Raw genomic sequence first — 14,016 nt, forward strand, 5'->3', positions numbered from 1 at the left:
TAGTATAGTTTGTGGCTACATACTGCCACCTTATGGTAGGTAATATTGAGACAGATTCCTCAGACCTTCCAGAGTCCAACTTCGGGGGACATGTTAGAAAACTTTTTAGAAAAATAAATACATCTTTAAAAATATTTATATTTGCTCAAACAGGGATCTCAATTCAGCAGCTCTGGATGTACCATGTGCTCATAGTATTAGCGTAGGCCTGTGGCTCATAAGATCCCATTATGGATTAGAGTGAATTTGACATTCGATTTATAAGATCTTGCTCTAGTCAGTTTCAGAACAGATAGTAATGACCTCACACAAAAGGCATTACAACCCAGACTCACCTGGGACCATAATATAGGCTTAGGGGTAAGTGGGATACGTTGAGCAATTTCTTACATTCAGCATCACTCCGTTAAGGGAAATATAGTATTCTTTCTAACAAAGATATCTACATACTGTATATTTCAGGATGTTGTGTATCCCTGGAATTGATCAGAATTCATGTAAACATTACAGTTTTGAAAACCTAGCTTGTCCTAAAAAACTGTTCTCTTGGTACAATTTACTCCGGGTATGGGGTAAGTTGAGCTGCGGGACAGGGTAAGGTGACGCTGCCTACAAAATTCTGTACTGAATAAAATATTACCACTATTCACTGGAGGTTGATTCAACCAGTTTTTGCCCAGTGGGTGCCTTTTTAAAACAGTGTCTATATTTCCCAAACATATTTTAACACAATCATAATTGCTTTTTTGTCTTTTAATAATTTTAAGCATATCATATCTCATATCTTAACACAGGCTTAACACCTAACAAACACGTACTTTTTGAAACACTTTTAATTAATTTGACTTAGTGAAAATCAGTTTTTCTGACCTTACTTACCACTTTTTCAATGTGGCTTCTTCCTTCACACACTCCATGAAATGATGACCTCTTTCTAAATATTTGGTCAAATTATAAATGTTGTGTATGGTTTCTTAGAAACAAGGGTGGCGTTCAACTTACCCCTTGTGCTCAACTTACCCCTTGTGCTCAACTTACCCCACTCTCCACTATGTGTGATTGAATAATCCTTTTATGATTTAAGTAAAATGCTATCACCAATACATGTATTCACCAATTCAAACCTCATAGACCTGATTTCTCCCAGGAATGACGGGGTGGATGCATTTGGGCAGCCTAATAATAATAATACATTGTATTTAAAGTGCCTTTCAAAAAGAAGCAAGAACACTATACAACAAAAGAAGAGAGAAACAAGCAAGGATAAAAACAAAACTGAGTACTGTGAAAGCTAAATGTCTCGTGTTCCAGATCTAGGCATTGGATCTAATGCTTAGTGTACACAGGATGTCCACTCTGCATGTGGCTGCCTCCCAGGGCCACTCTGAGGGCCTCATACTTCTAGTGGAGAAAACAGGCGCCAGCTGCTCCCTCTCACACACACACAGCTCCGTCTTAGCCTAACAGTTAAGTAGAGAGGCACATAAATAGCACATGTCAAAAATAACTCAGTACTTGTCGAGACACCCAAAAAGATATCGCTTTTCAGTAGATTGAAGAGATATAACACATATTTGATGGGATTTCAATGGGTTGTTTTTTTATTAAAAATCTATTTAGTTGTGGTCTAGGTTTTGGTCTAGGTAAAACTTTGAAAGTAACCAGTTGGCTCATACAATGTTGCAATCAAATGTACGAGATAATACAATACAAAAGTTTGGAGGAATAAAATCATCGCAGTCTCATGGTAAAAAGTTAGGTCAAACCTTTAGTCACGCTTTCAGCCCTCTAAACTTTGGTTTACACGCTTAAGAAAAATTATTAAATTAAATTCTGTTTTAACTGGAGGGGGATTTCTTTGGAAACTTTTCAGAAAAATGAAAATGTTCCTTTTTATTTTAAATTGTTAGGATGTTTTTCGTATTCCAACCATCAGTAAGCACTGAGAAATTTGCCTAAAAGCTGTCATCCTAAACCATAACAATCTCACATATGCTAGTAGTACTACCACACAAGGCAGTTGTAATGTCTGTGGGTGGTTCATGCCTCTTTGTAAAGGCAATGATGGCTGCTGTAACTTGGCTGGCAAACTCATTGGCAGGATTCTGATTTTCACTTATCCTTTCTCCTTGTTTCCTACAAATAGAAACAGGTTTCTACTTTTTCATCCCCGGCTTTTTCCACACAAATGCCAGTTGTTTTACTTTCACACAGTACAAAAGTAAACCAACATATTCCATTTTAAACTATGAAACCAGGGAGTGTAACTGAGTGTCCAGTCTAAAGGGGAAAGTGTCAGTAATAAATAGATTCTCCAGTACTTTTGTATACTTTAGCCTGTAGTTCCGAAAGTAGTGCCCACGAGCCAAAGGTGGACACTGAAGACTGTGTACTACCTCACATATGTGAAGATATGTGCACCACGTCATTGCTTGCTCTCTCTGCTCTGTTGTGGGTGCAACATGTGCATCTGGCTAGCTGTCAATCATACCGCCTAAAATGTAAAAAATTTAAATAAAAAAAGACCTGTCAATATTATGGCGAGGGGCTGAAGTTCATTGGTTGAACTCAAATGACTAGGGGGCTGGCCCAAGTGGGAGAACATTTTGGGAAAATGGTGCCGTACAGCTTTCAAACTAGGGATTTCGTGGCTAATTGAGGTAAGACAGTAATTCTGCTCATAGATTATGCACGTATGAACTACACATTGACACATCCAGCCCAAAGAGAGAGGTTTAAAAAATACTAAGTAGTCGCTAAAGTTCCAGAGCATGTCTTTAAATGGCTTCTGGTTTCAAATTCCCATATCCTTGATTGCCATTCATTTTGGTTTTGGGGACCAAAACCCCAGACTGGGGGGTTGTGTTTAAAACAGACAGGTGCTGTAGACAGTGACTTTGTGACTGATCTCCTGCAGAAGCTCTTTGATGGACTTCTCCAGATCCACCAACTGGTTGGCCTTGTGTTCCAAAGTCTTCTGGTTGTCCTCATACGACTTCTCTAAATCTAAATGGGAACCAAAAAGGAGAGTCATGCTTCCGTCAATCAAGGAACAAGATGTGTAGTATCCCTCCACACACCGGTTTTATAAATCAGAACGTGGAATTTCACACAGTGAATAGGCACACTTGAGAAGAGAATGTTAGAGGGACTGCGTAATTTTATATTAAACTCTGTATTGGAAAAAGTGAGTCAACATGGATATGGAGCGCTCGTAGGTATTATAAAGTGATCATGTTTATACTGTATATCCACTAAGTAGGCACCAGTGGCGCAGTGGTCTAAGGCACTGCGTCTCAGTGCTAGAGGCGCCACTACAGACCCTGGTTCGTTTCCAGGCTGTATCACAACCGGCCGGGATTGGGAGTCCCATTGGGTGAAATAACAATAATAAATAAGAATGTAAATAAGAATTTGTTCTTAACTGACTAGCCTAGTTAAATAAAGGTTTAAAAGTGTAGTGTTTGTGATAATGCCTGAATGTGTTGTAAGGACTTGTCATGATTGGACCCCAAGGGTGTGTGTTTTAGGTAGTGAGTTGTGATTGTATATACATTACATGCAAGGCACTCTCCAAGCTGTTCTTGATGTGTGTGTGTGTATAGGAGTATGCATATGTACCTTTCAGTAGCTGCAGCTTGTCGCTGGCCTGTAGCAGCAGGTCTTTGGCTTCCTGCTGTAGAAGCTCCGCCCTCTTCTTGGCGTTAGCCACGCCCCCGGCCTTCTGTGTGATCAGGTCCTCCACGGTGCTGTACTTATCCTTCAGCTCCGAGTCCAGGTCCTGTACACACACACAGTCATATACAAGGTCGGACATTTATTTTAAGACGGACAAGGCCTGAAAATGAACCACAAACTCTCACATTTGTCCCAATATAACGCAGAGTGGATCACACACACCTTTTTGACCTGCTCAGCCACTTTGTTGATGCTCTCTGTGTCTTTTTCAGTTTGTTCAGAGCTGAGTGAGGTGTTCAGTGTCTTCTCTCTGAGCAGCGTGACGTCTCGCTCTAACCGCAGCAGCCTCTGGGTGGCATTGTTCAGCTTGTACTCCGAGTCCGCTGTCTCCGACTCCACCTGTTCCAAGATGTAAAGACGGGAACAGGGTTCATTTCTGTGTCTTTACCGTATTAGCTGTCAAGCAAAATACTTTCAAATATTTGAACTGCGCTTTATTTAGTTTTCCCAGTAGAATGGAACCAATGGATTAGTCCCAGAAGTTCAAACTCACTGTGTGCAGTAAAATGGAGGATGTTGACTCACTGAGGTCAGGAGGTCATTGGTGCCTTTGATGTCGGTGGTGGCCTGTTTGATGGCCTTGGCCGCTGCGCTCTGGGCACGCTCAGCCTCCTCCAGAACCTGCTTCACCATCTCTGCTGTGTCTCTCACGTTTGTCGCCTCTTTACTGTGGGACACACACACACGCACACACACAGAGGAGGAAAATAAGAAGCACACCAAGCATAACAGTGTGTGTATGTGTGGAGTACCTGGCGTTGCACACTTGCCTCATCTTCTGCGCTCTGTTCAAGGATGATCTAGAGGTGTATGTGTGTGTTACCTGACTCTGCGTGCCTGCTCCAGTAGGCTCTCGGCTCTCTGGATGTCGTCGGAGCTCTGGTTAAGGATGGTCTCCACGTGGGCTAGGTCTCCTACTCTCTTCTTGATCTCGTCTGTCAGGGTTTGGAGCTGGGCTGGTGTGGTGGGCATCTGCATGGCCAGCACCTCGTTGGCCACTGCCTCAATGCTCTCCAGGTCCGCTGCATCCTCTAGGCGGTGCCACAGGAGAGACAAGGGTTACGATGGAGGGGACTAAGCTCATGAGGCATTTACAAGTTACATTCTTCTAGAATCAATGGGTGAAATTAAAGTAAAACATTTAATTGAAATGGTCATTGAACAGCTGCAGATTGTACCGTTAAATAACGGGGTAGTAAACATATGTAGGAGTTAAACTATGAGGGTTACGTGGAAGTTGATTGGAAGAGTACACATACGTGTGAGGAAGTCTCTGATCTGTCGGATGAGGCTGCGCAGCTCCTCGTTGCTCTGGTCCACACGCTGCTTGGTACCGTTGGTCTTCAGCAGCACGTTCTGGGCACTCAGCTTAGCCTCATCCGCCTTCACCTTGGCCTCCGACACCTGATCTCACACAGACAGGTTAGGAACCAGAGGAGAGGTAGTAGGGTGTATTTCTCGCCTAAAGAGGGTTGGTTCAGTTTAATTTAAAGACAGGGTCTCACCATTTTGGCGAGCTTGTCCACTTCCTCCATGGCCGTGAGGATCTCCTGGTCAAAGTCCTTGGCCTTCTGCCAGGCGTTATTGGCCAGGGTGACCAGACCGTCGCACCCCTCGCCACCGCACCTCCTGTTCCCCTCGGAGTCCACACAGCTCAGCCCCCCGCACGGAGAGTGCCCACACGCCTCATCAGCTGGGCTGCCACACGTCTGCAGAGAGGACCAGTAGAGTGAGAAGAGTTCAACTTGGATGCAAGATCGTGGTTATCTTTTAATCAAACTTCCTGACACACATAAAGAAAGCTTTGATTTAACAGCTCAAGAGAATGTCTTCTTTTTGGTGGTTTTATCTCGCAAACTGGGATTAGATTGAGTCCCATCTGTGTCAAACTCAGTCACACCACTGTTATGTCAACATCAGCAAGCCAGTGTCAGGCCTCAGATATGGCCTTGTTTGGACTTACCTTCACGCTGAGTTCTGATAAGTCCAGTGTCTCCAGTTGTCCTGCCAGGTCGTCCAGTCTCTTGGCGTGTTCTTCCTGCCTCCTGTGGAACTCCTCCCTGGTGTCGTTCATCTTGTCCTCTGTGGCTTGCCGTAAAATGGCAGAGCTCTCCACAGGGTTGCCTGGGCCACTAGTGGAGGCGTTGGCGCGAGCATCTGCAGCCAGAGACTGCTGGTAGTACTTGGTGACACTGTCTGTCGCTCCTGTCATTACAAAAACAATGTTGAATGTCAGAGTTGACAAATGGAAGTATAATGGAGATTGACATTGTATATCTCTTCTATATCATAATTCTCAACATGTACCCTTACCCCGAATGTCAGTGTTCTTGATGAACTCCACTTGGTCCAGCAGATCCTTGACAGTGCGATCCAGCTTCTGGGTGTCCTCTTTGAGTGAGTCCAGTTTGGTGTTGGTGCTGTTGTCATCAGATGATACCTGGGCCAGCGCCTCCTCAGTGAGGTTCAGCTTGTTGCTCATCTTTTCCATTAGATCTCTTAAGAACATAAATATATCATAAAAAAAGAATACAGTACATAATTGGTTTTGATGCAGCTACAACAGTTTTTGCCATTAATGAATATTGTCATTGACCCATTTTGACCCCACTTACGTGGCCTGCCCCAGTAGCTGCTGTATCTCTGACAGTGGCTGGGTAGCCGGGTTCTGGGCCAGGATAGTTCTTATGGCCCCGGCGCTCTGCTCCATGTTATCTATGGTGTGTTTATAGGGTCCGGTGATGCCGCTGGCCTTGATGGTGTTCACCTTGTTGACCAGCCTGTGGGTCTGATTGGTCAGCTGACCCACGACCAGGTCCCAGTCGGCGAAGCACTGGTGGCAGCGTTCGCAGTAGGGGAAGGTGCCAGAGTAGCCACGGGTGCAGACGTCACAGCGGGGACCAGACACGCCCTCCACGCACACGCAGTGACCGTTGGCCTTGTGGCACTGCTGCTCGGCAATGCCTCGCGGGTCACAGTCACATGCTGCAAGGCAACCAGTTACTACAATTTTTAATGCATGACTCAACTCACAAAACATCACTTTTTCCACAAGTCATTAGCATTTTGTTCCATCCTGATCAGTCAGTCACCCTCCAAAGGTCCTGAATGGGAGAGAGACATTTCAAACAGCTTGGTGTCATCCCATAACAAGGTTGACAACAGCCTACACAGCAGTCTTACAAAGCCAGGGAAGTGCTTCTTAGCAGCCCTCCTCTCTCTCGCTACCTCTTCAAAGGACGCATCTGCCTCGTCAGGTCAACCTATGAACACATATTGGGATCCTCTTAATCTAATTTTAAAGTGTGCCACTCGGGAAAGGAAGGGAGCTCCTGTCGCTTTATGGGACGGAACCTTTATGGGTTTATATTCACATGTTACTGCTATGTTTGGTGGTGTTCAGCACGGTTAGCACCCTGTTGTAAGCACCTCTGAAATGTGGACTAGCTATCCTAACTCGTCTAATTATATTTGAGACTTTTTCCATTAGAATTCAAATTGTAATATCCCTGTTATTTAATGGTAGAAACTAATATGCCTTGCCATATCTTCCATTTTTAAATCTACTGGTAAGCCTATGTCTTTCTGGGTGAGTTAAGAGTAGCCAGGTGATGTTTTGACTTTTCCATTTTTGGAATTTCACCTAGTTTAGATAGTCTACTTAAGTTCTGGGGAGCCAAAGATCAATGAACTACAGCCAACTACATTACCATGGTGACGTTAAGCTTACTACAAGCTTTACGCAGATGCAAGATTTGGAGTGTTGCAATGTCGTTTTTCGTCACAAAAAGGGGCGGCTCCTTGTAATACGCTCCAGCTGTCGACGTGATTTTTTACTACCTGGAAACTGCGTGTCTCAACTTTATTCCTTCCGCAGCCGTCGAGGCATTGTTGTCGCTTGGTTCCTTGATCTGGGCCAAGTTTCCCGATAGCGATGGAACTTACATGCTGACCACACCGCTCGTGTTGCTAAATAAATGTACACAATCATGTTATTCAATCATTGCACCCACACTGCTCGAGCGCTTGACACCCTACAAGTCCTGCGTCTCCCATCTCCTCACTGGTTTTTAGGAGCATATACCCACGTGGGTGATTGAAAGATGAACTGAGGTCCACACTCCAGTCCAGTTGGTAGTGGCAATGCACCTTAAAGTTGGTTGTCAACCGCAATATAAAGTCCGAAGAAGAAGAAGCCAGAAGGAAGAAAGATTAATAGAAAGAATTTCTACCCTTTTATCTATGGATCAATTGTCAGAGTAGAGGACCGTGTGCATTTCAGGTAAAATAGCATCCCAATGTTTATATCCCAGGACAAATTAGCTAGCAATAGCAAGCTAGTTAGCTAAATTGCCATAAATGTTTAATGCTTTTTGACCTGACCCCAAATTAATATAGTTGGTTCAGAGTTCATTTTGATATTTCAAGATGCGGACACGCGTGCGAGCGGTCTGGTCAGTATGTTAGGGTTACAAGTGTATTAACGATGCCTCTTTCCTATAACGGCAGAAGATGTAACATTCGTTTCCCAAAACACCACGCAGAGAGAACGTTTGCTAACTGCATCGTTGAGGTATGTGTTGATACTGATAGGACTGCTCTCAGATCAGATTCTCCTTTCCAATCTTACCTTAACATTAGCAAGGGAAGGCTACTCTTCCTTATTTTCACAAAATGAAAACACACAAAAAAAAAAAAATCCCATCACCCTCTTGTGAATGGGATCATGCTACCAAAAGGTGTCCGCTACTCCAAAAATCCCATTAAACCCATGTGCACACACGTAGATCAACAGAGTGAGGCTTGTAGTAACCTTTAGGCGGGGCTGGTTGAGTGAATAGGGTGGGATAGAGAGAGGGAGGATGAGTGGTGGAGGAGGAATGGAGAAAGAGGGAGATGTTTGCCCACTTCAAAGCCTCAGAGTGGAGCGTGTGGAGAACAAAAGGGCCACCATTGGCCAGCCTACAGACTCTGCAAACAACCCTACATGGACATTTTATGGGTCTCATAATAAAGACGTAATTTAACGGTAAAAATGAATGACCTTTTAATGTGGCATGAAAACAACCAGTCATGATGCTTTCACCCGATTCTCAAACAAATCACACAAAGTAGGCTACCTGTGCATGTTTGTCCACTCCAAAATAATCCAAACAGTACAATCCATGAACACTCATTTGATGAACGGAAATAAACATCTGTTTACAAAACACCCCAAAAAAGTGCCTTATGACATTCGGCGATTGCCATTGATTAGGCCTACGTTAAATGATGCGTCTTGCTGACAAGAAATTTACCTTTTTTGTAGCCTGAAAAGTCAGGACACCTGAAATGGGTCTGAAACTGTCCGGGGGAAAATGGGATTGTCATCCTAACACACACAGTCAATTTACTAGACTAGGCTACAATGTGTAGGCCTATTAGTATGAACTTCAAATAGGCCTACCGGTAACCAGTGACGGTGGTAGAAAAATAGGTGGGTAAACTCTGATTGCCGTTCGTTGAATGCTTTGAGTCTTCACAGATTGTGACATAAAACACAACATTTATTTTGTAACATGAATTACATATGACAGTGTTATTTGTAATTATTAAGCATTTAACAATTAAATTATGCGACAGGTAGCCTAGTGGTTAGAGCATTGTGCTAGTAACCAAAAGGTTGCTGGATCAAATCCCCGAGCTGACAAGGTAAAAATCTGTCGTTCTGCCCCTGAACAAGGCAGTTAACACACTGTTTCCCGGTAGGCCGTCATTGTAAATAAGAATTTGTTCTTAACTGACTTGTCTAGTTAAATAAAGGGTAAATGTAAAAAATACAATAAAAATGGTTTTACTTCTTCGCGATCTTGAAAAATGCACTGTAAGTATAACTATACCAACATTTCATTATGTTTTGCCGTGAAAACAGTTCTCATGGGTACATAAATCCAAAGTCAGGTAGGCCTATGCCATTGCAAAATCAAATGCTTATAAGTGAGAGTCAACTATAGGCCTACTGTCATTAATGTTGGACAGATTGGATGCACACTGGTGTCTAGCTATAGGCTACTTGTCTAGTGACATTGGCGACCATCATCAGCTGATCCATGAAAGAAAAAAATATCGCTAGAAAAAAAATACAGCTGAATAAATGGTCTACTTCTTTTTAGCCACGGACGGCACAGAGAACACAAACACCCGAGCTCACATGAAAAGCAAAGCAATGGGCGCTCTAAACAGCTGACTGACAACAGCAAGCAATGGTAAATCAACAGATAAATCGAATGCATTGGAATAAAGGCATTAGTTATTTTTAATCAAGGACGTGTCTCAAATAAATGACAAATGAGCAAGTGCAAAATTTAAATCTAAGCTTTTAAATGAGCTCAGCTGAGGCTGAAATGTAGCACTACTGAGTGGACAGCAACATGAGCAGGGAGACGGTTTGTGCAGACACATAGAACTAAATGGTTTAAACCATGAGAGAGCGGTTGGGATGTTAGTTTGATTTGGGAGCTTTTATTTTCATATTTACCACTGTAAAACATATTTACCACTGCATTTTAAACAAATAGGAGAATGGTTAATTTAGCAGTATTTAGAGACCCCCCCCCACAAAAAAAAAAGTTTTGTTGCATTTAGGGGAACTAATGTCTCATTCAGGGGAGACAAATGCTACTAATGCCAAGTAGCATTAGCTAGCGCTAATCGGCTGTACCTGCTCCAAAACGCCTGTAACGCCCATAGCTTGCTCTCCATCTTTTTAATTAGTGAGCCAACATGTTTTCAGCACTTTTATTTCCATGACGGATCAAAACTTGTTTACTCATGCTCTCTCGTCTCTCTGCAGCAGACACATAGTGAGCCATGTGCAGTATCGAATTGCAATACATAGAATCTCGAGAATCGCAATATATCGTATCGGCACCTAAGTATCGTGATAATATCGTGAGGTCCCTGGCAATTCGCAACTTAGTTTTCGGAGAAAATCCTTCACCTCACTTTTCAATAAACAATTTCCAGAATATAGCCGGATCTATGTTGAAATACCTATACTTGCCTCTATTCTTTTGTTTCTACACATCATGTTGTATGTTACAGCACAGATAAGATGATTGTGTGCAGGCAAGGGAGGGAATTTCCAGCGTTTTTTGTGACATGGATCCCCATATGGCTTCTATTCCTCTGCCTAGGTCTAGGGGTGGAGGGGGGCAGATATGGTTGTAAACTACATCTTCAATGGTCTACATTTGGAGCAGTCTTTCATCATGGGCCAACACACACACTGTCTGGGACAAGGCTTTGATGTACAAGACGCAGTGGACATGGCTCCTACGGAAGTGTATGTAGGTTTTGCAGAAAGCAAACTGCCTTCAAATCACTGCAAAAGCCACACAAATGGTGAGATGGACAACTGTACACCTTTACACTCAACATTTATAACATACTAACGAACTGCACCATTTGAAGCTAGTTTTATGTAATGTTTAGCTGTTGGGCTGCTCCAGATTGGAGGTAAATCAATATGAGGTGGGGTAGACGAGGTAATCTGACATTGATGTTGTTTACCCGGATCACTCAGTTGTGCTCTGCCCAGCTCCTGGGGTTACTGCGGAGAAGGAGTAGGTCAAAGGGGGGTAAGTGTAACTGGTGTGAAATGATTAGCTTAGCGGTGTGGGCTAGTAGGGTTTCAATCGTTGACGTCACACACTCTGAGACCTTGAAGTATTTGTTTCCCTTGCTCTGTAAGGGCCGCAGCTTTTGTGGAGAGATAGGTAACGATGCTTCGTAGGAGGCGGTTGTTGATGTGTTAATAGGGTCCCTGTTCTATCCCAGGTTGAGGCAAGGAGAGGGACTGAACCAACACTGTTACACAGCCTGCCGAGAAGTTCAATGTTTAAGTCCTATGTTAAAGCCATCAAAGTCATCTCTACACCTTTTGGTTTGATCACTTTTGGTTTGATAATCACTTTCTAATTTCATTGTTAACAATGTATACAGAAGTTTGAAGTAGATTCAACTACCACAGTGGACCCTTCATACTGTGACTGCACATTTCGACTCAAGGGACTAGCCTACATCAGAAGCCAATTCATGTGTCCTTCAGGAGATAATTCAGCAGGCTGCTCTGCTCCATTGATGCTACTCTGGGACAAAGAGTCCTTTGTGTCAGCAGCAGTCACTGTGTTGGACAGCCGTCCCTCCAACAGGACACCCCATCAGAACAAAGGTGCATTGTGGGGCACCGGCGGGATATTGGGAGGCTTAGACAGATCCCCGCCTGCTTGTCATAGAAACACAGCCGTCGGGTGAGAGAGCACATCTGGCCTTAATATTGGCACCCACAGTAAGGAGAGGATGCAGTGAGTTTCTCCACCGCAGCTGAAACTCCTACACATTCCCATGATACGAAGCTAGGGGAATGTGGCTGCTTGTGATACCGTAGTGATTAACACTAAAGGCCTCCTTTGCGTGTGTTGCAATTTAAAATTGTCGGGTTGGAGCTTTCTCACACACAAACGCACATAGACACATAGACACATGCACACGCGCGCACGCACACACCTCAGTGTGTGTCAAGATGTAGATTTAGTCAGTGGGTTGTCAGCACGAATAACTGCAATGCTTCTGATTGAGATGTGCCAACTCACCGTTGCATTTCACTTCAGGTTCTCCCCAGAACAGCTCTCTGCACTCCCGACACGTTTTACCCCCAAAGCCAGGCTTACAGGAGCATTGGCCACTCAGCTATGGACAAAATACATGCATAAATACTAGAAATGTGACCTTTAGGACCCAACAGAAGATGGGTGTGGTCGTGTGAGAACCCACCTCATTGCAGGAAGTCCCAAATGAGTGGTTGGGGTCACAGTCGCAGGCGTCGCAGCCCGTCTCGCTGGCCATGTTCCAGGTGTCAGGGGCACACTGGTCACAGTGCTGACCCACCACATTCGGTAGACACTGGCACTGCCCGCTGCCCAGATCACAGTGGCAGTCACCCACCACCGGGCACGTGGCTGGATTGGTGCCCAGGTGGTTACAAACACACTCTGAGGGAGAGAAGAGATGTTGCTAGCAGGTTAGCAATTGGACTATGACAACTACTTCACCTCACATTGATACGACAAACACATAACAAAGAAATGCAAGTTAACTTTTTTTTACTCACTTCTGCAGTTTTGTGTGAGGGCATCTCCATAGTAACCCAGCTTGCAGCTGTGGCAGCCCTGACCCTCGGTGTGATAGAGACATTTGAGACATTCACCCGTCCTGGCATCACAGGATTCCTGGTCCAGCATGTCAATGTTGTTGTTGCACTGGCAGGGTTGGCACTGCCCGCCGTTCTCATGGGGGTTTCCATAGTAACCTGGGGCACACTCCTCACATCTGGCACCTGTAGGGGTGAGGGAACGAGAGGTAAAGGGCGAAGGGGGAAAAAAGTGCTTAATACCCCTTCACCAAAATGGTTGTGTCATCACTCACCTCTACAACAACAATCTATTCACCTATCCACACTATCAGAAATAATGACTGCCTATATATTTACTTCCACAATAACATACTGTATGCCAGGGTTGTGTTCAATTCAGAATTTTGGAATTGACTCCCATTCAACTCATGAGCTGAAATTCTAATTGAATTGGCCACACCCCACAGGATGTAGAATTTGAGTTAGCGTGACAGGAAGTATAATTGAATTCAGTGCAATGCAAAGAAATTCCAGTCAGTCGTAGAACGTGTTTAATTTGATAGGTCACACTTCCAGATACCAACAAATATCACTTTTCTCTGGAAATAATGTTCAAATACTCTTTTAACCTTAGTGCTTAGAATAGCCAATTTTATTTCCATCAACCATTTCATTTGTTTTGCTTCTTTTTGAAGGCTTTAGGGTCAACTTGAGGGTTAAACTAATGTATTCTTGTAAATGTAGTATTTTCCCCACACTGAAGCAAATATAAGTGATTCATGAAATATGATAACTTAGAATATTCACATACAGGTTTTGTTTTCTTTGATCATTAATTTTAAGTTTGTCCTGAAAATAAAATGTTTCATCAATATTGGATATGCAAGTACAGTACCTGTCAAAAGTTTGGATACACCTATTAATTCCAGGGTTTTTCTACATTGTAGAATAATAGTGAAATACATCAAAACTATTAAGTAACATATGGAATCATGTAGTAACCAAAGAAGTGTTAAACAAATCAAAATATATTTATATTTGAGATTCTTCAAAGTAGCCACCCTTTCTTTGCCTTGACGACAGCTTTGCACACTCTTGGCACAACA

At 43.4% G+C, this 14,016-nt stretch overlaps 1 protein-coding gene across 1 annotated transcript in view; it reads right to left on the minus strand.

Moving 5' to 3' along the window:
- Positions 1 to 1,573: 1,573 nt before the first annotated feature.
- LOC129866744 (laminin subunit beta-1-like) overlaps positions 1,574 to 14,016 on the minus strand; it is a 34,629-nt gene continuing 22,186 nt past the window's right edge. The window contains exons 21-33 of the mRNA XM_055939586.1: positions 12,890 to 13,114; positions 12,553 to 12,770; positions 12,372 to 12,468; positions 6,354 to 6,723; positions 6,052 to 6,236; positions 5,702 to 5,943; positions 5,244 to 5,447; positions 4,998 to 5,142; positions 4,562 to 4,769; positions 4,264 to 4,405; positions 3,901 to 4,077; positions 3,622 to 3,781; positions 1,574 to 3,006 (exon numbers count right to left, since the gene is read on the minus strand). Coding sequence (XP_055795561.1) covers positions 2,867 to 3,006; positions 3,622 to 3,781; positions 3,901 to 4,077; positions 4,264 to 4,405; positions 4,562 to 4,769; positions 4,998 to 5,142; positions 5,244 to 5,447; positions 5,702 to 5,943; positions 6,052 to 6,236; positions 6,354 to 6,723; positions 12,372 to 12,468; positions 12,553 to 12,770; positions 12,890 to 13,114 — 2,513 coding nt within the window. The 3' untranslated portion in view covers positions 1,574 to 2,866. The remainder of the gene's footprint in view (positions 3,007 to 3,621; positions 3,782 to 3,900; positions 4,078 to 4,263; positions 4,406 to 4,561; positions 4,770 to 4,997; positions 5,143 to 5,243; positions 5,448 to 5,701; positions 5,944 to 6,051; positions 6,237 to 6,353; positions 6,724 to 12,371; positions 12,469 to 12,552; positions 12,771 to 12,889; positions 13,115 to 14,016) is intronic.

The sequence above is a fragment of the Salvelinus fontinalis genome, chromosome 12 (genome assembly GCF_029448725.1).
Source record: "Salvelinus fontinalis isolate EN_2023a chromosome 12, ASM2944872v1, whole genome shotgun sequence".
Classification (NCBI taxonomy): Eukaryota; Metazoa; Chordata; class Actinopteri; order Salmoniformes; family Salmonidae; genus Salvelinus; species Salvelinus fontinalis.